This window comes from Hermetia illucens, chromosome 4 (genome assembly GCF_905115235.1).
Source record: "Hermetia illucens chromosome 4, iHerIll2.2.curated.20191125, whole genome shotgun sequence".
Lineage (NCBI taxonomy): Eukaryota > Metazoa > Arthropoda > Insecta > Diptera > Stratiomyidae > Hermetia > Hermetia illucens.
The window spans coordinates 120,484,871-120,509,376 of record NC_051852.1 but is presented as its reverse complement, the minus strand read 5'-3'; the positions used below and the strand labels follow the sequence as shown (position 1 = coordinate 120,509,376).

At 44.1% G+C, this 24,506-nt stretch overlaps 1 protein-coding gene across 1 annotated transcript; it reads left to right on the top strand.

Moving 5' to 3' along the window:
- On the top strand, positions 1–22,542 carry LOC119654218. The gene is made up of 3 exons (XM_038059431.1): positions 1–674; positions 11,363–14,306; positions 19,038–22,542. Exons 2-3 carry the CDS (start codon positions 11,368–11,370, stop codon positions 21,889–21,891), a joined length of 5,793 nt encoding a protein of 1,930 aa, XP_037915359.1. The 5' UTR covers positions 1–674; positions 11,363–11,367; the 3' UTR covers positions 21,892–22,542.
- The last annotated feature ends 1,964 nt before the right edge of the window (positions 22,543–24,506 follow it).

Here is a 24,506-nt window from a genome sequence, read left to right as displayed (position 1 = left end):
TGGCACTACCTGACGCGTAAAACCTAAAATGGCCGACTCTATTTTGCAGAGCGTGGACGACGGTGAACAAAATCGTAAAAATTGTCGACATACACGTTTGTAACCTTTCGAAAACTACGTTAATTTGCTTGGGCGCGCGTCTCAAACAAATCATTACCAGTTTCGTGATAAAACGGATAAAGGTTGTGCATTTTTCAAACGTAGCAAATAGATTTGTGCATCACAAAAAGTTTGCCGATATCGGTGTGAAGTGAGAGAAAAAAATCGGCGACGGTCCCCACTTGGCCACGGTCCCGAGAGCAGTTTTTCCGCATTATTTCGATTTTTCATTGTTCATGTGAAATTATTCAGTTCGTGGCTGTGCAAGGCGAGGCGTTTTCGTGTGGCGGAATTGTTCCGTGTGGTTGTTTTTGATGCAAGAATTATTTATGGTCTGAGGTGAACGGTGGTAGGAGCCGCAGCAGCAGTCGAGGCGCTCAGGAATTCAACTTGCTGGGAAAGGTGCACGGATATAGTTCGCAACTTCAATGACGCCATTACGGCCCGGCTACAACTCACGGCAAGTAGCGACCACAGAAGAGGCGTTCCATTTCGTCGAGCATCGCAGAAGTGGACTCTCCGGGCCCAGCACAAAGGAAATAAGAATTTTCGAGAAGTGAACGACAGTCAATTGGGTGAGAATGTGAAAATGTGTCGATAGGAAAAGTAGTTTCAACGATCCGTGACTGTCTCCTCCTTGAGTTTTTGTAGCATCATCCTGCCCAAGTTGGACTTGTCTTTCACCCGTTTCTAGGTTTCCTCCTTGTTCGAGGTGTGGTTGCAGACGCTTTAGATAAGCTCCGAACTACAGAAAACTGTATTTTACGGGCTCAGTTGCTTTCTGAGATCAATCCCAAATGTCAAATACTAATTTCTCCAACAACTTTTGCCACCCTTCCCCAATTGGAAGCGATAATGCGGGGATATTTAGAGTGTAACTTCTCCTGAATTATTAAATAGTTCTTGAGACAATATTTATTGTGGGAGGAATTTCGCGGTAGCCCGGAATCCACATCCAGGTCCAGTTTTGGCGCGTAAACACGTGCCCATGTCAGTCGCAACGCAGATGCCACTGTCATCCGACATGCGATGGTTGTCAAAATTTGTCCGCATGTCGTCCCTCATCGCATGTAGCGTTTGGGTGAATTTATTGCTTTTTGTGGCAAAACAATGAGATTTCTGCTGCTTTTTGCAATTTCATTCTTCAGGGCGAAGTGATTCTTGACGCAGCGCTATATCCTTTCAGCGTCGTCAATTCGAAATACTTTCTGAAATTTGCCTTGATGGAATGGTTTCGTTCCCGGCATCACAGCTATTGGTAGCCGCGAAGACCCAATGAATTCACAATTTAATTTTTAACTATTTGTTCTAATTCGAGCAAAATAAAATATTCATAGGAAACTAAGGTTAATTTGACACGTTATTTTATTTTATTGATTCGTTTGAACTTCAACTGTGTACACAAGGGGTTGGAACAGGGCACCCGTCGATTCATAACCAGTCGGAATACCGGAAGCTCCCGCTTCGTGTATAAAGGTTTTGTGTTCATCTTAAGTAAGAAACTTCAATGCACATTTTTCTATCCGTATATAGCTACAAATCCAACATATTCCTTCATATTTTTCCAAACTAAGAGACATACGTTCATATTACAGCCGTAGATATTCATCATCATCAACGGCGCAACAACCGGTATCCGGTCTAGGCCTGCCTTAATAAGGAACTCCAGACATCCCGGTTTTGCGCCGAGGTCCACCAATTCGATATCCCTAAAAGCTGTCTGGCGTCCTGGCCCACGCCATCGCTCCATCTTAGGCAGGGTCTGCCTCGTCTTCTTTTCCTACCATAGATATTGCCCTTATAGACTTTCCGGATGGGATCATCTTCATCCATACGGATTAAGTGACCCGCCCACCGTAACCTATTGAGCCGGATTTTATCCACAACCGGACGGTCATGGTATCGCTCATAGATTTCGTCATTGTGTAGGCTACGGAATCGTCCATCCTCATGTAGGGGGCCAAAAATTCTTCGGAGGATTCTTCTCTCGAACGCGGCCAAGAGTTCTCAATTTTTCTTGCTAAGAACCCAAGTTTCCGAGGAATACATGAGGACTGGCAAGATCATAGTCTTGTACAGTAAGAGCTTTGACCCTATGGTTAGACGTTTCGAGCGGAACAGTCTTTGTAAGCTGAAGTAGGCTCTGTTGGCTGACAACAACCGTGCGCGGATTTCATCATCGTAGTTGTTATCGGTTGTGATTTTCGACCCTAGATAGGAGAAATTGTCAACGGTCTCAAAGTTGTATTCCCCTATCCTTATTCTTGTTCGTGCTTGTGTTTGACCAGTGCGGTTTGATGTTGTTGGTTGATTCGTCTTCGGTGCTGACGTTGCCACCATGTATTTTGTCTTGCCTTCATTGATGTGCAGCCCAAGATCTCGCGCCGCCTGCTCGATCTGGATGAAGGCAGTTTGAACGTCTCGGGTGGTTCTTCCCATGATGTCGATATCGTCAGCATAGGCCAGTAGTTGAGTGGACTTGAAGAGGATCGTACCTCTTGCATTCACCTCAGCATCACGGACCACCTTCTCGAGGGCCAGGTTAAAGAGGACGCATGATAGCGCATCCCCTTGTCGTAGACCGTTGTTGATGTCGAATGGTCTTGAGAGTGATCCTGCTGCTTTTATCTGGCCTCGCACATTGGTCAGGGTCTGCCGCAGAGAGAAAATCTGATCTGTTGCTGATTTGCCTGGAGTGAAGCCTCTTTGGTATGGACCAATGATGTTCTGGGCGTATGGGGCTATCCGGCCTAGCAAGATAGTGGAGAATATCTTATAGATGGTACTCAGCAACGTGATACCTCTATAATTGCTGCACTGTGTGATATCTCCCTTTTTATGTATGAAACAGATTATGCCTCGCTGCCAATCGTCAGGCATTGATTCGCTGTCCCATACTTTGAGCACAAGTTGATGAACCACTTGGTGTAACTGGTCGCCTCCATATTTAACCAATTCGGCTGTAATTCCATCGGCTCCTGGCGACTTATGATTTTTTAGCCGATGAATTGCACGGACTGTTTCTCCTAAACTTGGTGGTGGCAGTATTTGTCCGTCGTCTTCAGTTGGCGGGACCTCCAACTCGCCGATGTTCTGGTTGTTCAGTAGTTCATCAAAGTACTCAACCCATCGCTCTAATATGCCCATTCTGTCGGAAATCAGATTTCCCTCTTTGTCTCGGCAGGATGAGCATCGAGGTGTATAAGGCTTCATCCTGCTGACTTGTTGGTAAAACTGCCGCGCCTGGTGCGGTTGCTCCCTGTACTTTTCTAGTTCACAGACTTGTTGGTTCTCCCAGGCTTTCTTTTTCCGTCTGTTAAGTCGCTTCTCCGCTCGACGGAGTTCGTGATAAGTCTCTGCGCGTGCCCGCGTTCTTTGAGAATGCAACATTACTCGGTATGCGGCATTCTTCCGTTTCGTTGCTAGCTTACATTCATCGTCAAACCAGCCGTTCCGACTCCTTTTGCGACTGGGGCCAAGTATGTTTGTGGCCGTATCCATGATAACGTTCTTCAGGTGATTGTGAAGATCATTTGTTGATGCTTCATCTCCAGGTCCTCTGTTGACTGCGGTTATTGCAGCATCCATTTCCCTCTTATAGATGTCGCGGAGGGTTGTGTTGTGGATGGCTTCAGTGTTCACTCTCACCTGATTGTCAGAGGGGATTCTAGGTGGTATTGTTATTCGAGCTCGGAGCACCATGCCAACGAGATAGTGATCCGAGTCTATATTGCCCCCCCTATATGATCTGACATTCATCAAGGCTGAGAGGTGGCGACGTTCGATCAACACGTGGTCAATTTGGTTGAAAGTGGTCCCGTCTGGAGAGGCCCACGTATGTTTGTGGACCGCTTTCCGCGCAAACCAGGTACTTCCAACAACCATTTCGTGTGACCCTGCTAATTGAATAGTTCGCAGTCCGTTATCATTTGTTTTTTCGTGTAAGCTATGGGAGCCAACGTATCGCCTGAATACGGGCTCCTTCCCTACTTGGCTGTTAAAATCCCCAAGTATGATTTTGATATCATATCTGGGACAGGCTTCGAGGGTTCTTTCTACTGCCTCGTAGAAGGTATCCTTCTCCGACTCTGCAGTCTCCTCTGTAGGGGCGTGAACGTTTATGAGGCTTATATTTCTAAACTTGCCTCGCAAGCGCAGAGTGCATAGCCGTTCGCTTATACTTTCAAAGCCGATAACAGCAGGTTTCATTTTTTGGCTGACTAAGAAACCTACTCCGAGCACATGGTTTACTGGATGGCCGCTATAATATATGGTGTAGTGGCTCTTCTCCAGGAAACCGGTCCCTGTCCATCGCATCTCTTGCAACGCTGTTACATCAGCCCTATATTGGGACAGGGTATCGGCTAGCTGCTTATCAGCTTCATCTCTGTACAGGGAGCGCACGTTCCATAAGAAAATGCGCAAATCGTTGTTCCTTTGTCGTTGCCGGTTCCGTCGTTTTAACATCCGTCCTATCCGAGGCTCCTGTTGTGGCTTCGTAACAGGTTGTTTTCCGTGTAGGGTTGTCAGCCCTACCCAACCCCCAACCTGGAGGACCAGTTGGTACAATTTGTCCCGTTTTTAGGCGCGGGAGACTCGCCTTCGTCCTTCTCCGTCTGCAGCTTTTCGTCAAGAAAGAGCTCCCAGCGGTCACCACGTGGAGGTGGAGATAGGGTTTGGTAGTAGAGCTGTTGGTGTTGGTTCAGCAGGCATTTCCCAGGTTTTATGCTCCATCGTGGGTACCAATCCACGTTTCGCCCCGGGACCTATACTACCCTTTGACCACCCAAGAAAAATAATAAGTAGATATTACGCTCACCCTAAACAAACAAACTGCCTATTTCCGGATACTGTACACATATATGCACGTATATAAATTGATCGTACCTATATTTCCGATTTGCTTCGTGTACATATATAGTACGCATGTTAAATACGGCTGGTGGACATATTTTGAGCCCTCACTCCCCTATGTTTCACCCGATATCAAATATGGAACCAGTTTCAAAAAGTACTAGTTGAGCCCTTTCATTTGATAATCCACGGCCACGTTTTATGAAAAAAAAAATTAACTTAGCACAAAAGGGCGCCACTTGCTGTATGTAAAGGAAACAACAGGTCTCACGATCTCACCAATTTGCATGACAATCGGTCTAGCCGTTTCCGAATAAATCGGGTGTGACAGATAGACGGACATCGACTCAATGCTAATAAGGTGTTGTTTCACACAAAATCTTAAAAATAATAGAACTTTCTAGATTGTCTATAGGGCCTACAAATAAGTTCTGTCGGTTTTTTTGTTAAATTTGAAGCTTTATTGTGAAAAATTGGTTATACATTCATTGTTCAAAGTATTGCCCATCGCTAGCCACAACTTTCTTCCATCTTTCAGGCAATTCATAGATGCCATCGCGCCAAAAATTGGCCGGCTTGGCCGCTATCCACTCATCGAGCCATTTTTTGAGTTCGTCGTAATTGGAGAAGTGCTGGTCAGCCAGGCCATGCTGCATCGACCGGAACAAATAGTAATCAGAAGGAGCAATGTCTGGAGAGTACAGCGGGTGGGATAGGACTTCCCATTTCAACGTTTCTAGATATGTTTTAACGGGCTGTGCAACATATGGGCGAGCATTGTCATGTTGCAAAATAACTTTATCATGCCTTTGCTGGTATTGCGGCCGTTTTCTCTTGAGTTCGCGGCTCAAACGCATAATTTGACGTCGGTAGAGTTTGCCCGTTACCGTTTCGTTCGGTTTTAGCAGCTCATAGTATACCACACCCAGCTGGTCCCACCATATACACAGCATGATCTTCTCACCATGAATATTCGCTTTGGCCGTCGATGATGAGGCATGGGCGGGGTATCCCCACGTTGCCCGACGCTTGGGATTATCGTAATGGATCCACTTTTCATCGCCAGTAACTATTCGATGCAGAAAACCCTTCCTTTCTTGTCGTTGGAGCAGTTGTTCGCACGGGAAAAAACGGCTTTCGACGTGTCTTGGCTTCAGTTCATACGGAACCCAATTTCCGACCTTTCGGATCATTCCCTTTGCTTTTAAACGATGGGAAATGGTTTGATGAGTGACTCCAAGTGTTTTTCCAAGTTCTTCTTGCGTTTGCGATGGATCTTGGGCGAGCAATGCCTCTAATTCTTCATCTTCAAAAATTGTTGGCCGTCCGGCGCGCTCTTCGTCTTCCAAGTCAAAATTGCCACTTTTAAACCGTCCAAACCACCTCTGACACGTTCGCTCAGATAGAGCATGGTCACCATAAACTTCCACGAAAATGCGATGACTTTCGGTTGTTTTTTTCTTCATATTGAAATAATGAAGTAGAACTCCCCGCAAAAACACATTATTTGGTACAGAACTGGCCATTTTCGTTAATGAAAAAAGTATTGTTGTTTACACTTCAATTAAATAATTTATACTGACGTTTGTGCCTATTAACAGTAGCTTTCCGATGAATGTTTGGAAATGTGGATCAATGGAATAAAAAACAAGCTAGGCCATCTATTGTGAAAACCGACAGAACTTATTTGTAGACCCTATATTTTACAATTAGGAATCTATAATGGCTTCTAGATTCTTGGTTAGATAAACATTACACTAGCCAAGGAAACGTAATTTATTGTTTTAATTCTTTAACTTGAAGTTTACATGGAAATTCTCCTTTTACTTCCGACCTACTATCTAAACCATGTTTTAGCATATTGTAACCTTGTTGAAAAGCGCAACCTTTCCCCAGGAATTCGATCTCAGTGGTAGGTAGCTGTTACACTATCCGATGGTCAACCATATCCTGTATTTATCACCACAACATTACACCTTATCTACACGAATACGACTCAGAGAAATTTACTTACATGCCCAGCTTCCGGAGTTCCTAGAATCAAGCTCGTTGGGACTATTCGATTCAAAAAAATTTTTCACCGGAAATAGTCGTGTAGGGTATCAAATGAAAGGTATAGATTAGTACTTTCAGCAACTGATATTAGTTTAGTCGTGAATTGCAAATTGCGCGAGTCAGGAGTCAAAATGTACGCACTTAAAGTGAGACAGGACTCATTTTCGGAAACTACCCAATCTAAAAATCCGAAAAAACCAGGGTGGTGCGTTTAGATGAAATCTAGGCCTCAAAATATGCCCCATTCCGATATCTGCTCAAATAAACTTACTAATCGTATAATACCAACTTTTAAAAATTTACTGAAAAACCTCCCATTAAGTTCATCCTAGGTGTGCCGACACAGAGGACAGACTTGTGCATATACATGCCAAGTTTCATGAAAATCCAACAATTAATGTCAAAGTTATAGCAGTTCAAACTTATCAACTTCGTGCGAATTTACAGCATCCTAAACAATACAAATAAGACGCTGACGTCATAATTAACGAGTATAATTGACATTCGAGTGAAATATTAAAATTCCATTCAAGAAGAATCTAATTCTCCCCAGCCTTTTCTTATATTTGATGTTGGTTACATTCTTGGCGATTGCTAATAACATTAAACTCAGAGTGTGAAGCGTATGAGGTTGACTATTATCAATAGAGGGCTTTCCATCAAATGATTTATTTAAATCGCTTTCTAAAAAGTAGAGGGCAATGGAATTTTTAGCTGTGTGACACGGAACTGTCGTGCACTCTTCGTTACTCAAATCTTCTTCCTTTTCTTCAGCCTTTGCCCCGTTCACAGGCGGGGTCGGCTCATCGTGATTGGTTTCGCCATTTTATTTTATCAAATGCCTGATCAGGATGTAATCGCGAGGCCTTTAAATTCTCATCCAGCGTATCAAGCCATCGTTGTTTCGGCCGGCTTTTTGGTTGCTTACCATTGACTTCGATGTTCAGACCGGTGCAACCCCATATCGATCGCGGATATCCTCATTTCGAACGTGATCAAAACGTGTCGTGTACATTATTTTCCACAGCCAGGGCACCAATACAGAACCTTGGGGAACACCTGCTGTCACAATATATTCCTTCGACCCGTCGTCGTCTCGTTCCAGTCTCTCCGAGAGATAACTTTCAATTATCCTAGCTAAGCAAACAAGGGCATCCAGTTTAGCGGCGGGCGTTCCTAACATTCAGCGTCATCACCGCGCAGCACTTACCAGCGGCCGATGGCTACCGAGCTTGGTCCACGACCGTTGCTATTGCATGGTCAGTGGACCGCAGTCTGTTGTATAACACCCTCTCCAACATCTTCCTCATAGTGTCTAAAAGACAAATAGGGCTATATGAAGAGGGTGCGCCAGGTGGTTTTTGGGGGCTTCGGTAACAGAACTATCATCATGCACGATTTAAATGTGTTTATGAACCATGTGGGCCTGCTGACGTTGAAAAAGTACTCGAGATTTTCTAAATGGTCGGACTCAGAGGAAGACGGGATCAGAATATTATCCAAATATACGAAACAGGAGGTTTCGCAGTACAGACGCCAAATGTCATCCTAGTGAACTCGAATAGTCCGAAAGGTGTGCATACTGCCGTTTTCGGAATAACTTCGGAAGTTGCAGGGATCTGATGGTATGCTTTGCCTAAGTGCAAGGTCGAGAAAATACATCAGATTGCGATAGAATGCGTAAAATCGTGGATGAGTGGGATGGGATAACGGTTTGGAATCGTCCAAACACTTAGACGTCTGTAGTGGCGAAGACCAGCAACTATCTCAAGGTCTGCAAATATCATGCTTAAGAAGTTCTTCTAACTCTTTCCGCGGAACTGCGAGCTTCTGCGGTGGTAATGGACGCACCTTAGAGAAAAATGGGGAGCCAGTAGTGTTAATGTGATGCTGAACATCATGCTTAACGGGCTCATAGACACTATGTTTGTAGTGATGTTGCGGTATTTTTGAAGAAGTGCTCGAATACGTACATCGTCTTCAAGAATGATGGAAGTGCAGAGTGAGCAGGATGCGATTTTTCCTGATGACCTAAGGGAATTTGATGGGTTCAATGAAGGACCTATTATGAATATCCACTAGCAAAACATAGTGGCACAAGAAATACGCGTCTAAAATGAGTACACTGATATCCGCGATAATGAAACAAGGGTAATACTCGTCGAAGTCCTAAATTCAAATGTAGCTGCCTGTAGCCCTGCATGAGGATCGACGAACGATTGCGGTGTTAACTTATGAAGCCGGAGTACGAGAAGAACCGTGATTTCAGCTCCTGTATCGACCAGGTGGTTGCGCTGGCTCAAGGGGTCGTTGATTGTGAGCCAACTTGGTGCTGCATTTCGGGTACCAGTCGCCAAAACTCCCGGCAAGTCTGATTTGTTTGGTGAGAAACTGCAGGGGCTGGTATATGTTTTAGTCTTTTCAGCTAACCCACGATGGCACCAACATGCCCCGGTAATTGCCGAATGTCCCGACGACCTACTAACCGATGGCCCATTTCGGGCACCTGCCACCACCTGCATCGTGCTCACTAGAACATGCTGCTGCAAAGTAACCGAAATCCAGGGATCTGGAGCATCTTTTAAGAGATACTTGGTCCCTAAGTCGGCAAACGACCTAACCTATTTTGACCTTGCTCACGGTAATCAGTTAAATCCCTGATTCAACCGACAAGCTAATAATAGCGATCTACGTACCTCCATATGCCTTCTTCATCCTCGTTTATCACGTTTTCTTCTATTCCGCTAAGGTTGAATTGTTACCTTAGCGCAGCACAGATATGCTTTCGTGATGTGATCTCATCTGGGGTTTTTCACTCGACTACTATTTGTTACTTTCGAACATTCACTTTAGTTTGTTCACCTAACACCTTTTCCATTTGTTCGCGAAAACCATCCGCTGTTTGCTCACTGGATTTGTTTAACTACATCTGATCACCCTTCTGCTTACGCCTGATATGACTCGCACTGCCTCCCAGGTCTGTCAATTCCGGATATCGGCATATCTTCTTTCTTGAAAATAATGATTATTTCCGGACGAATCTTCTTTTTTTCCTTCTGCCGCTTTTTTCCGCCCGCTTTTGTGCACTACTCGGGTTTACGAGCTGTAGTCTCTTCCCCTTTTGACAAAATTGATGCTGTAATCGAAAAACTACCCGGAAATTTCGCCGGCTCTGTTTTCTTCGGCGTAGAGGCTTTTTTCTTCTTGGCCGCTTGCTAGGTTCACTTATTTCGTCCCTACTTTGTTTTGCCCGCGTTCTCACGTTATATAGAGAAGGTGTCACCTGTGTCTCCCGCGTGACTTTTTCACATGACGCTTGGGCATTTTTCTCCTCCACTGCCCCAATATAGGACAATTTAATGCCCCGTATGAGAGCACTGTTATTATGGTTTATATTCGACCTCTCCGTGATGAAATCAGAGAGTACATTTATGCGTCTTTCCAGTGAAAGAAACGCTGTTGCAGTTTGCTGCCTTCTACGCTCGTCATTTACAGTATCAGTAATCATAGACGGTATGCGGTTTCGTCCAGGGCAGAGGCAACTCATCAGACGCTGCCTCTGCACCTGCCCTGGAATCCTGATCGAAGTGGTTACTGGGCCTTGTTTGCCCTTCATATGTAATTCGTAACGCGTCATGGGTTTGAATTATTTTTATGTTAAAATCCGCCTATAAGTTCAAGCCTTAGGCGGGCCGAGGCTGATCTAATATATTCTTAAAAAAATATATATAAGTAATCTTGTCGATCTGAGGGCTATCTCGACTGCCTAGAGGTAATGTCTTCGGCGGTGACTTGACTCCAAGTTTAGTTCTTCCGAGAAGGATCCGGTGTGAATCTCATTTCCATCTTCCCATGACCTCTTGTAACAATAGATGCCAAAGTAGACAAGTTTCCCACTACTGAGGCTGGATATCAACGGCCCGGAGCCCGCTCGCCCATTCCTAAAAACCGCCGGTATTGGTTTCCGAAGCCCTACACCATAAAAAAAGTTCCTTCCTTGTCCTCAATATTTAGTTTGATTTCCGGGTGTCCTTCCAATAGACAATTTTTATCCACGGGTGGATGTTTGCACCTCATCTAATCGGCCTGCGCAGAAGCATACCCATGTACCCACATCTAATGCGTACATGCCCATAACGCATCCACTGAGCGTTCCCTTATCCACACGAAGAGACGCGTCTGATGAGAGATTTGGCCCCTGCACAGAGGCGCTAAAATTGAGAAATTGCATTATTACTTGCGAGTTTCCTCTGTGTAAATTACACTTTTTACTCAACAATTTCGTGTTTTCCTTACTTAGATGCATAACCATACAATTATAATTTATTTATTTATGTAATTTGTTTCTTTTCAGTTGAAATGGATAATATCAACAATGTATCAGAACAACCTGCTGGAAATGACAGCCATATACCCCGGTTTTCTCCGAACTGCGAACAAAAACAAATGCAGTCGGACACTTACGTGAAAGTTAATGGCGATCACAACATGCCACAGCACATCTTTCCCAGTGATGATGAGTCAATTGCAACGACCCCGTCTTCATCTTCATCGCCACGGAACCTTATTATCGATCATCAAGACGAAAATTCTAAGGATGGTGGTGATGATAAAAAAGCAGGCGGGCATTCCAAACGACCGTCAATAGAAACGGAACCATTTCCTGAATTGTTCAACGTTAAACCTATGGCTTTCAAGGAACGGACACAAGGCATGAAACGCAAGTTGAGTTTACGGGAAATGACAAATCCGTATCTACCTAAGAAACGACGACATTCAGCAAAATCTCTTGACAGGCTTGTACCTGATAAGCATTTTTCAGGTCAGGCGGTAACGAATTATCAATCACTGAAAGACAGCGAACATAGAAATTCTGAGCAAAATCCAGCTATTGCACCAATACCGAAAGGTACTGGGCCATTTCGCGAGTACGCTAACTATTTGCGTTTGAAGCCAACTACGATACCTATAAAATGCTTCAAATGCTCAAGTTCTAATTTCGAAAACCTCCATCAACTTCGTGATCATCAGAAGATTTGTCTGTTCAAAGACAAACCGCGTACTTCGACGTTTGCAACAGACTCAAAAAATAACGCATCTACTTGTCGGCTCATAGAGGACCGCCTGAGTGAACTACGTAGCAGCAATTCGGTTGAAATTACAAATTCAACACTATCTCCTATTGCGGCGAAGCAAAAACAGGCGGCCCCTGGTTCAAACACGACTGCCAGAGCTAAAAAGAGGGTGTTTCTTTGCTCCGCTTGCGGAACATATTATGAAAATTGGAATCTCTTTCTGCATATGCGTGAGGTCCACAAGCGACACATCTGCCTCTATTGCATAGGAATGTTTCCAAGTGCCGAACGGCTCACTTTTCATTTGGAAATGAAGCACGACTTGGAACAAAATCACTATGATTGCCAAGAGAAATTGTTGAGATCATCGCGAGATTCATGCTATCTAATGTGTTGTGTCTGTGAACATCTTTTTACTGAACATGAAGATTTCTCGGACCACAAATGTGCGGATCACCTGCAACCTTGTTCACTGTGCGGCCAAAAGGGACGCCATGCACCTAATTGCAAAGCTGGAACTCAACCGTCTAAAACGAAACACAAGGATCACCATGCGAAACGAAAAAATAAAGTTGCAGACAAGAACTCAAATCTACCAACTTCAGAGACTCTAGAAAAACGAACAGACCCGATATTGAATGGGAACGATCCAACTCACCAAGAGACTTCTATTTTAAGGAAAATAATAACCGATGGAGATAGAAAGCCGACGCCCAATGAGGATTATGTTCCCTCAATTCTTAAAGTAAATGGCTGTGCCGAGGCTAAAACGAGTGAGAATTTCGAAAATATGGAGCTTTTTAATAGACCCAGTCAAGAAAGCACAAGTCACGATAATAGTGATAATAATGTAAATAGTTTACAAAAGCTTGAAGAAACCCCACAAAATTGTGTGATACCCTCTATAGATGTTCAACCAAACGATCCTGAACCTCCACCTCCGGTAGAGAGTGACGTGGGTAGAGAAGAACAAGACAAACCAAATGAATCTTTGGAAAGTTCTTTATCCCAATCAAATGCGACTTCAGAACTAACATCTAGGTCACCTTCGTCTCCGGACAGAGAGTTGAATGATTCAGTAAATGAAATGAATGACTCAATAAAAAGCAGCGATGTCTCACAAACGCAGGAGGCTCCCGTCGAATCAAGACCCCTCTTAGTTCCTAAATTCAAAATAAAAATTCCAAAAGAATTCCAAACCCCTATAGAATCAGAGCAATCGTCTACGGAAAGCGATGATAATGAAGCGAACGAGGAGCACGAAGTCGAGGAGCAATCTGAAGGATCAGATATGGACATCGAGGAAGATATGCCTGGAGGTACAGTGGAACCTTCAAATGAAATAAATGAAAGTATAGAGGAGGACGAAAAAAGCTTTGAACATAAGATTGACTCGGAAGAAGAAAAAAAAGAATTCTCATTCAATATGGAGTCGATTAAGGAAAATTCTTCATCCCCAATCCCGTCTCCGAAGGAAGAGGTGAAAGACGAATCCGTAGAACACAAATCTTCAACACCGGAGCCAATGAATGATATAAAACCTCCAGATGAAAACGAATCGAATGAAATAGCAGTGGCTGACGATGACATTCCTCTATTAGAACTTTTATTAGACCAACCTTTGGACAAGATTGATATGGTTGCTTTTATGCGGATTTGCTTGCGGGCATCATATCGTATTTGTCTTTATTGCAATCATGCAAGACGAATTGCCGTGAATGGCCATAGTTTTGCTCTTCATCTAATATCACAACATCGATTCTCGGCAATTGTCGACAGCATTACAGCAGAAGAGTTAAAACCTTCAACTATTGTACAAAAGCTAATGTCGTTCCTTCCTGATTTGGAGAATTTATTCTTCAATCTGGAAACATACTGCAGCAATGACAAGGAAAATCTGAAACCATATGAGAAGATCTTTGAATGCTTTCAGTGTCGTTTCGAAACGAGAATTCACAAGGAATTGTATTTGCACAATAGAAAAATGCATTTGAAGACGGCAATCCTGTGTTTTATGTGCCGCTCGAATTTCTTCAGCTACAGCGAGATTCTGTGTCATATGTGCCCTGGGGTACCAAATAAATGTGTAATCTTCGATATTAAGTTTCGTTGTTGCTTATGCGATATCGACAACGTTCCATCGGCGTTTCGACTTATGGTGCATCTGAGGAAAAAGCATTACGCCTGTGATGTTTGCTTGGAGGATTGTTTTGATCAAAGCAGGTAAGTGAATGGAGTTACCTTTTGTTTAGTGTAGTACTTTTCGCACTTTCGGCAGTTCAAATCTTATTGAGGAGGTAGTAGTAGTAAGAGTGCCAGCTCTTACGGATCTTCCATTTAACTCCTTTTATGACAAGACCCTGTAAGAAATAGATCGTTTTTATTCGGGGATTGGTAGAGGGGAAATCCACAGTATGCTTTGAACTGCAGGAGCAAACAGGCCGTTCTAAGCGAATACTCGTCAAAATTTTAGAACAGTGAAAATGCAGCGATTTTTCTGTGAAACTTGACAAAACTGTGACCGTGACTGCTCTGATTCAAGAGGCCTAGAAATTATGTACGTCATCATCATCAACGGCGCAACCGGTATTCGGTCTAGGCCTGCCTTAATAAGGAACACCAGGCACCCCGGTTTTGCGCCAAGCTCCATTAATTCGATATGTCTAAAAGCCATCTGAGGTCCTGACCTACGCCATCGCTCCATCTCAGGCCGGGTCTGCCTCGTTTTTTTTTTACCATAGATACTGCCCTTATATACTTTCCGGGCTGGATCATCCTCATCCATACGAATAAAGGACCCGCCCACCGCAACCTATTGAGCCGTATTTTATCCACTACCAGACGGTCGTGGTATCGTTCTCAGATTTTGTCGTTATGTACGCTATGGAATCGTCCATCCTCATGTAGGGGACCAAAAATTCTGCGGAGGATTCTTCTCTCAAACGCGGCCAAAAGTTCACAGTTTTTTTTGCTAAGAACCCAAGTCTCCGAGGAATACATAAACAGTTTTTGTAAGCTGAAATAGGCTCTGTTGGCTGCCAACAACCGTGCGCGGATTTCATCGTCATAGTTGTTATATGGGTTGTTATTATAGACCCGTTTGACCATCGCGATTCGATCTTATTCGTTCTTTTGGTTTTGGCGCTGACGTTGTCACCATGTACTTCGTCTTGCCTTCATTAATGTGCAGCCCAATATCTCGCCGCAGATTGCACATTGTTGAATACATTTGGGCGAATAAATCTTGACAGAGGGGAATGATTTGCCGGTGAAAGTGGATGATTGACTGTAAATTAACATAAATGAAATCTGAGGAAAAGAGTAAATGGCTCCCTGAAAAAGGTGGAGAAATTGTAATTAAGTTTTGATTGATTTGAGGACTTCCTCCCTCTCTCTTCCTCCTTGATCTCGCAAAACCTTTACAAGGGATATCCTCTCAAAAAATGACCTGAAGATGCCAAGGAAAAGTGGGGACCTCAGGGGCCGCGCCCCAATCACGATATGAGGCAGACGAAGCGATGATCGGGATTGTGGTCCGTCATGGATCTTCCCTCGTGAACGCGGCACTTCGGTTCGTTTTTTTTTCTCCTACTTTAGCACGCGTTTTGATTTTTATTCGTTAGGTCATCGCGAATTTACCCGTTTATTGTGTTTTTTGAAATCCGGTGCGGACCCACGCATCGGAAAAGCCACGTTAATTTTGTAATAATGACGCGTGAGGGATCAAAGCGCTCAAAGGAACCCCCCACATTCCCGAGCCTGGCAAGCACAGAGGCGTGCAAGAAGGTGTCGACGGACCGTGCCGTAGAGGTTACTAGGCCTAAATTAATACATTTCCCAATTGACATGGCAAGTATATGAAATTGTTCGAGGCAAAGGGATTGTGTCCATCTCTTGCGAAACAACTAATGCTTGCTTGCTTTGATCACTGGCTGCCATAATCCCATATGCCGAAGGGTATGCAGCGAAATGAAATTATAAATGCAGAGCCTGTTGACAATACTGCGATAAAAAAATGGCCACGTCCTGCTTGATGATATGATTCGCGACGTAAAGGCTATGCTAAGCCTTGGCAATCCGTAAAACGAAGAGATGGAAAGAAGAAGAATGCCTGGGAGCTGATGTCTTCGAAGTCCTCAATACCAATACACGCTTTGCTTGAACTGTTTAGTGCTGATGCACAGCAGGGAAGGACCATGGGTTCGTTGGTGTTCTATATGCGCAATATCAAAAATGCCATGCTGTGATGAGGGATAATCGTCAACATATGTGCTGCCCGCTTGTACTCTGGCAAGATTCAGGGGGATATCGTCAACGTAGAAAGAAAAAAATGATGTTTCGTCTGCCCGACTGGGATCCGCCTCGCTCGTCAGGTTGTCCAAAGAGCACTGCTGTAATGCCTGGAATGGTAGGTATGAGCTAAGTCATATGTCGTATGTCATAAGTAAGCTCCAATTTGATAATGGCTAAATGAATGTTGCGGATATACTCTCATATATTCTGAAAATTGGATGTTCGATTGGATACAAATTTTCCTGAGTACCTTAATGTCTGCGAATAATGCTACTCTGAACTATCTAGAACGCGCCGCTCGAGTCTCTAGAATTCTCGCATAACATTCTACCAAGAGTCGCCCAGAACAACGAGGTATGTACGTGCGCACTGACTCAGGACGGTCCATGCTGGCAAGTTCCAGGTCATCCAGGTGGAACCCCTTATCAGTAGAGTGCATAGCTAGTAATCGTAAAGAAGTCGGAATGGATCGTAGTAAAGGAGCTTCATCAACGAAGATTCAATCCAATCAAATCTCTTGGACACTTCCGGTAGCCATCAAAATTTTCGTTAATTGAATGTGGCCGAAGGCATTTGAAATAAAGCTCCGGGCATTTGGGTTCGTCGGATGTCTGACTCATAATCATGGCTACCAATCGCTGACAATGATCTTGGCATAAGGCGCACGAAGAGGAATACTCAATCGTAATAAGCCCTGTTTGAAAGATCAGAAAATGTGTTTTGGGCTCCTGCAGGACGCTGTTGAAAGCGGTGCTTGATCGTCCTGAAAGATCGTGTCAATTCGGTCGTATCCGAGACCAGGCTGACACTTTGGATCTCAAAGTGAGAAGCAGTTATTTGCCAAGCACGTTGCACCGAATTTATTACCTTCTGCACTAAAATAGGTTCGGTTCGAACCTCTCATTGGTCGACTTTTAAAACGCAGAATAACCCCTGTATCGATAACAGCGAACAATTCCTTAGACGATTGTTCAGTTCTCTTTATATTGAGACACCGTCCATGCGAATTTCAATGTAAGTCTGGCTTATGGGTCGTAATGATCATTAATCTCTCTGAGCTTGAGTCTGTCAAGGAGAACTTTGGCTTCTGTGTTCGGCTTATATATTTTAAAGAACTCAGGGTAGACTCGAACATGAACAAAAATGATGAAAGCTCCTGACGGATGCATTTCTCTCTCATTTAATAATAATAATAATAATCGTTTGCGCAACAATCCATATTGGATCTAGGCCTTGAAGTGTGTTAGAGCACTTCATTCAAGACCGTAACAGTACACTACAGTAGACTGTAGGAGGCAATGTGGTCAGCATTGCGCTCGCCCGAGATTATTACCCTGATTTGACTCAGGTACTCATTCACAGCTGAGTCGACTGGTATCCGACGTCAAATCACGATACAAATTCCACTGTCACCAGTGAGATTTGAACCGTGACTTTCCGCACGACAGCTTTGTGCTCTAACCACTCAGCTATCCGGACTAAAAAGGTTATTGCCATATTAGTCAAAACAAGATGAAGCGCGACAAACACCGACATGTGTTGAGCCAAATTCCTTCCAAGAATGATTGAAGAGTTTGCAGCACCTCAGCCAGCACTATTTTGTGCCCGGTCATCAGTCGTTGTATTATTGTATTATTCATCCAACTACACATTATTTCGGGCACTCACGCGTACAAATTATTCATTCCCGCTCAACTACACGAGTGTTGATTGGCATTATGCACAAAACTGCAACCTGGGCCCACAGACACTACCAAACGACACACCCAGCAACTTAGCTTCAAATGTTCCATAAACTGTCACAAAATGCTGCCAGATTTCAAGTATCATCAAAATCAAAGCAAATACAAATGCGCGAGTCCTCAAGTATGGTTGAGTTAGAAACTAAGTTCCACACACGATGCTACATGGGAAGCGCCTCCACAAATCGTGAAATCAGTCGCAACACTACGAATTTCTCACAGGAGGTAATAAAAGTTAGTTGAAATGATAGTGATCTGCCTCAATCGGTCATCAAGACATCCGGCCTCTTGTAGAGTATTGCGAAGATCCGTAAACATGGCAATATCGACACCATATTCCATGCATGTTCTACCAAAGTAGTGAGAACTATGGTGTAGCAAACACTTCGCCATCGAATTTCTCGTAGAGTATAGATATCGATGCACCTTTTCTGGAGAACTCTCGGTAAATTTCTCCTTGTTAACTGTGAGCGTCTTGATGTTGTGTCATTCTTACAATTTGAACTAATTTATTACATTCTATCATCGTTATTGCCCCAAGAGCTCTTATTCATTTCTCGACAGGAGTCGCCCTACCACGTCTACTCTTAGAATCCTAGCACTGTTAAGCGGAATCATTCTATATTTCCTGGTCGGTTTACAACGAGTCTTGCACCAGGAGAGCTGAACTGTATATATCCAGTTATACGCACTTTTGCCCCGATCCATTTTGGCATGATACTGAAAATTTAAAAATTAATAGAAAATATTTAGGGTCATAACTGCAAGAGGAATTCAATAAGACCATTCCAAATTAGAAAACAAAAAACATGTTAAAAAGGACAAGAGGCGGGCAAATTAAAAAATCTTCTCGGTCACTATGTACTCTTATAATATGTCAGCATTTTTTATATAACTGATATCGACCCTATCCTTTCAGACTGTCGAGTCATGTATGGAAGCATAAACTACACCACCTGTGTTATCGATGCGGAATCGCTTATCGTAATAAGCCCGACATTACGAAACATCTCTTTTGGAAACATGGAACGGAAAGTGTGCTATGTAAACGATGTCTTCAGAAACGCTGGCCACACGTGTATCATTTCTGCATCCCACCAACCTCCTTTGTATGCGAAGTGTGCAACGTAACATTCTCCAAAGCTATGGCGCTCAAAGTTCACAAAAGGTTACATTCTGGCGATGCACCATATCCCTGTCCAGAAGATGATTGTGACCAAAAATTCATTTCAAGGAAACTTCTGTTAAAGCATTCAAAACGGCACATCGAACCTGCAATCGTCGCTCCTGAAGTCAAAGAAGAAGAACAGAAAGAGGAAGTGGTGGAAAAAGCGAATGAAGAATGTCCATCGGAAGGGGAAAAAGAACAACAAGAATGTCAAGAGGACACTCCAGAGAAGAATCAGAAGGAGGAGTCAAAAGAGGAAGACGACCGCAATCAATCGAAAAGGAAACGGAAAAGATCGAGAAGAAACAAAGACAATCTGGACGACTTAATGGATCTGCCTGCTCTCAATCTTTCGGAAAGTGACAGCAGCGACGACTCGGAAACGGAAAAAGCAAAATCTGAAAAAAGGAGCACACCTATACCGCAGGTCATGTTGTCTCCTCCTTCGGATCCAGACGCCGACGAGGACGTAAGCAATAGTACGGGAACTCAAATAATGGACATTTGGGAGAATTTCAAAACGTTTCAGGCTAGTCAAGCGAAAACACAAGATAACGATTCTGATGAAAATGATGATGCTCCGCCTCCGCCAATTTTACACGTTACGCAATCCGATCATGACTATTGCATGATGTTCAAGCCAATTTCGAAAATATTAAAAGCATCGAGCAAGGACGATTTAACTGAGCTTCCAGCAGAAGAACAGAAATCGGAACATTCCTCGCCGAAGAAGAAACAGAAATCTCCACGGAAGGCTCAAAGATCTGGTAGTGATTCTTCATCGAGTGGTTCGAGCAGTGGTTCGGATTCAAGTTGCTCCTGCGGCTCTAATTGCAGTTGTAGTAGCTCAAGTGGAAGTTCGAGCGATTCAAGCTCAAGCTCAGATAGTGACAGTTCCTCTTCGGAAGGAAGACGTCGAGCGGCTGCCCGACGTGCGGCTAAACTTGAAAAGAAAAATCATTCTAAGTCGGAAGAACAGATTTCAGAAGAAATGCAAGTTCAATCTCCAAAAGCAAACACATCTGATATTGTCGATGTGGTAACGACTGACACAAAACCGCAGGAAATAATAGATCCAGATTCTGTTATCTTAGAATCGGATTTAGAAACTGAAGAGTCAGACACGGATGAAGACTTCTACGATGAACATCCGCAAAAGTTGGCTAATCAACTCCTAGCTGAAAAGAGAAAGCAACTGCTAATGCAAACAAGTCTGAGTCCATCCCACAATTTCGATATTGTTGAGAATAGTCGACCGTCTACGCCATCTATACCAGAGGAAATGGTGAAAGAGAAGAAAGTGAAAATCAAAAAGAAAAAACGCGAGAAAAGGGCATCAAAGAGTGGCATTGGCATAGTGCCAGCATTTAAGCTCGACATTCCGGTGTCTTCCCTACAAGCACCTCCCATTGTTGATACACCTGCTGCTTTGCCAGAACCATTACCGCAACCCGAAGTAGTACCATACATCCCAGAGACTGTAGCACCTGCTCGAGAAGAGATACCATCAATGCCCGTTTCAGCGCAGCAACCGCTAAGCAGTTCACTGAGCATGGCAATGCCAGCGCCTCTAACGCCCAAAAATCGTTTGAGCACTGGAAGTAGTTCAGATGCGGATGCGCCCCTCAAACGGTCAAAGCGAAGGAGGCGACCAAATAAGTTCTATGGGTATTCCAGTGATGATGAAATGGCGGCATCAGGATTCCCTCTATTTAGAGCGGGCGCTTTTAAGCCTACCCCGCCACCTAACTTAACCTGGAGAAAGGAAGATCTTCCTACTCCACCATCGAAATCATCAGCCCACAAAAGTCACAGGTCACCTGCAATTCAGGGGAAGAAATCAACTCCTGCAAACACACCTCCACTCACTCCTCATCAAGGACCTCCTCCTATTCCACCAATAATAATTCGACCATCGGCTCTGCTTTCGAAGAAACCGATGAGCGTTGACAGCGCTGTTCACAAACCGCCTGTAGTGCAACCTATTCGAGTGCCACCAGTTCCTGTTCATCACATCCGGCCACCACAATACGTTTCGCCGAATAGAGGATTTGATGAGAGTGAAACGAGTAGTGATGACGATAACCGGCTGACAATATTGACTCCTGCAGCGAAGAAAAATAGTCAGCGTTCAAGCGCACATTCAAAACTGCAACCAGCTCCACAGCAATATCACCTACCCGCGCAGCCAGCAAGCATCTATCCTGAGGTGCCGCAGCAACCACAACTTGCCCAAGTCGTATCTCAATCAGGAAGTTCTGGTTCAACATCTTCGACATCAATAGACTCAAAACGCATTCCACCAGCGTTACTTCCCAATCCCGACGCCGCTCGTATAGAATACTTTCGTCGTAATAATATACGATACCCGATTCAGCCGCCTGCTGGAGCTCGACCCCCGCGGGAAGGAGAAAGCGTCTACTGTTACTGTCGGTGTCCATATGATGAAGTATCTGAAATGATAGCATGCGATGGTGACGATTGCGTTATTGAATGGTTCCATTTCGAGTGTGTTGGGATATTGGTTCCCCCTCAAGGGAAATGGTTCTGCCCTGAATGCAGACCTTTGTATCCGAATGAAACAGCAAATATTGGAAATACTTGAATAGTTAAATCATGTGCAGCGTTAATGCAGTGTTTCTGCAAGTTGGCCAGAAAAAGGCAATGTGAGATTCATAACTCTTTCTCGAGCTTTGCACTTTTAAGGCCTTCAGAAAAATGGCTTCCGCTCGCTGCAAGCCACTGGTAAACTTGTCGGAGATCAAGAGGAGCAAATTGCCGTGAATAAACTGCAAATCTTTTATTTGTCAAACTTAGTTTTGTGCCAATTCAACACCGTGGCGCAGTTGGGGTCTACTTATCTTTCCTTATCCAGTGATAAGCATCACAGCTACTTGTAACGGTAGAGGATAATGATAAATTATAAATACTTAGGCATAGACATACAATGTTTGAAGTTAATGCTTATTTGATTCGTGGAAGAGGAGAATTATATTTGAAGCTTCATTGACTAAATTATTGAAACTTTGCTACTTTTTGGATTTCAATATGAATTAGATCAAGTTGTAAATATTGTAAATATTTTAAGATGATAAATTAAAGAGTAGTTATGTACACACAAGACATTACGCTTATTATATCTTCCTGTTAATGGAGAAAAATTACTATCGCAACATCAGATATAATTACTTTAACTATTGTAGTTAGAATAGAGTTAGTATGTAACATTGTAAAATATGAATATAAATTAAAACAACAACAATGAAAAATATGTTTTTTCCCTGTGGTGCCATTATTCCATTTTTCATCTCATCATCAACGGCGCAACAACTGCTATCCGGTCTAGGCCTGCCTTAATAAGGAACTCCAGACATCCCGGTTTTGTGCCGAGGTCCACCAATTCGATATCCCTAAAAGCTGTTTGGCATCCTGACCTACGCCATCGCGCCATCTTAGCCAGAGTCTGCCTCGTCTTCTTTTTCTACCATAGATATTGCCCATATAGACTTTCCGGGCTGGATCATCCTCATCCATACAGATTAAGTGACGCGCCCACCGTAACCTATTGAGCCGGATTTTATCCACAACCGGACGGTCATGGTATCGCTCATAGATTTCGTCGTTATGTAGGTTATCGAGGTTTATTTTCAGCTTCCAAGACAACAGTACGAGTATAGCTGGTCAGTCTGTTACACAGCCCCCAAAGTGGAGGACCATCGACCCGTCTCTGTTTTACGGCGCAGAGAACTCGCCCGTCGCCTTCTCTCGTCCGCTGATATTCTCTACCGAGGGGTGAGGGTGAGAATAGGATTTGGGGCACTTCGGGGGCTGGTAGTGTTGCAGCTGACACTGCAGTAAACTGACGTACGGAGAGTGTCATAAGCTCAGCCGTTTGGCACAACGTCCACGAAGCAAAAATGGGACTCCTCAGTGCGATAAATAAAAGCAAAGCTCGCGGCTGGCAGAACCTGGTCAACGTGAGGACTTAGCTATATACTTGTCACGCGGAAAATTCGGCCTCTCCCCAAACATCCCGTACCGGTTGATGTCAATAGCGTGGAAAGCGTCGAGGATTGCCCTCTTTACACAAAAAGAGCGCTCGAAGAAGCGGTTCTCACTATGAAAATCAAGAAGGCGCCAGGTCCTGATGATATCCCAGCGAAAATTTATAAACTGATATTCCGCCAACGGCCGGACCTGGTGCTCAGGGCGTTCAACGCTTGACTTGGCGCTGAAAAGTAGCGAGACTTGCGTTGATCAGCAAGGGAAAAGGAGACCCGGAGCTGCCGTCTGCATACCGACCGCTGTGTATGTTTGACACGACCGAGAAAGTGTTTGAGAAGGTCATCAGAATTAGACTCGCTGAAGCGATCCGCGCTGCCGGGGACTTATCCCCAAGACAGTTCGGGTTCAGAGCAGGGAGATCCACAGTCGATACTGTTATGGAGGTCGTGGATGGGGTTCATCGAGTCATAAGGCACGCAGCTGCCGAACGTCTCATTCCGTAAGATGGACGGCTATGCTAGGCAATTAGAAAACTCATTCCACGTACCAAACTATCTCTTGGGGACATTCAGGGATTATCTGAAAGACCGCTCCCTGCCCTATGAGACACTAAAAACCAAGAGGAGGATGGAGATCACATCGGGAGTAGCACAGGGATCCATCCTAGGGGCCAATCTCTGCAATGCTTCCTACGATAATCTGCTAAGAGTCGTGACCGGTCGGTTATACAGACGACATTTCGCCACTTGTATCTGGACGCACAGTTGAACAGGCGCAAAACAGACTTAGCATATTGATGCGACGGGTAAGCGGATAGATGATTGCTCATGGTTTCAACCTTGCCCTGGAAAATACCGAAGTAGTCATCTTGACCAGAAAGAGAATCCCAATTTTGCTTCACATGTCCATCGGCGAGTTGAGTATAAAGTCAAAACCAGTTGTTAAATACCTTGGTTATTACTCGACTCGAAAATGAGCTTCTTCGAGCAAATTAAAGCGGCAGTGGACAGGGCTGGAGCCTCAGTCTTGAGTCGGCTAATGACGAATGTTGGGGGACCATATATCTACTAGGATACGTCTTTTTATGGGAGCAACGCAGTCCGTTCTGGTATATGGCGCAGAAGTATGGGTTGATGCTCTTAACAAGGAGGTGCCTTATTCAAGTGTCGAGACAGGGAGCTTTGCTGTCTCAGAAAAGACCGTGATGCTGAACGT

Bases quoted from the DNA above. Each gene is read 5' to 3' on its own strand.
- LOC119654218 (XM_038059431.1), top strand. From the start codon at position 11,368: ATGGATAATATCAACAATGTATCAGAACAACCTGCTGGAAATGACAGC. The intron at 14,307-19,037 runs GTAAGTGAATGG...CTATCCTTTCAG, and splicing joins GATTGTTTTGATCAAAGCAG to ACTGTCGAGTCATGTATGGA.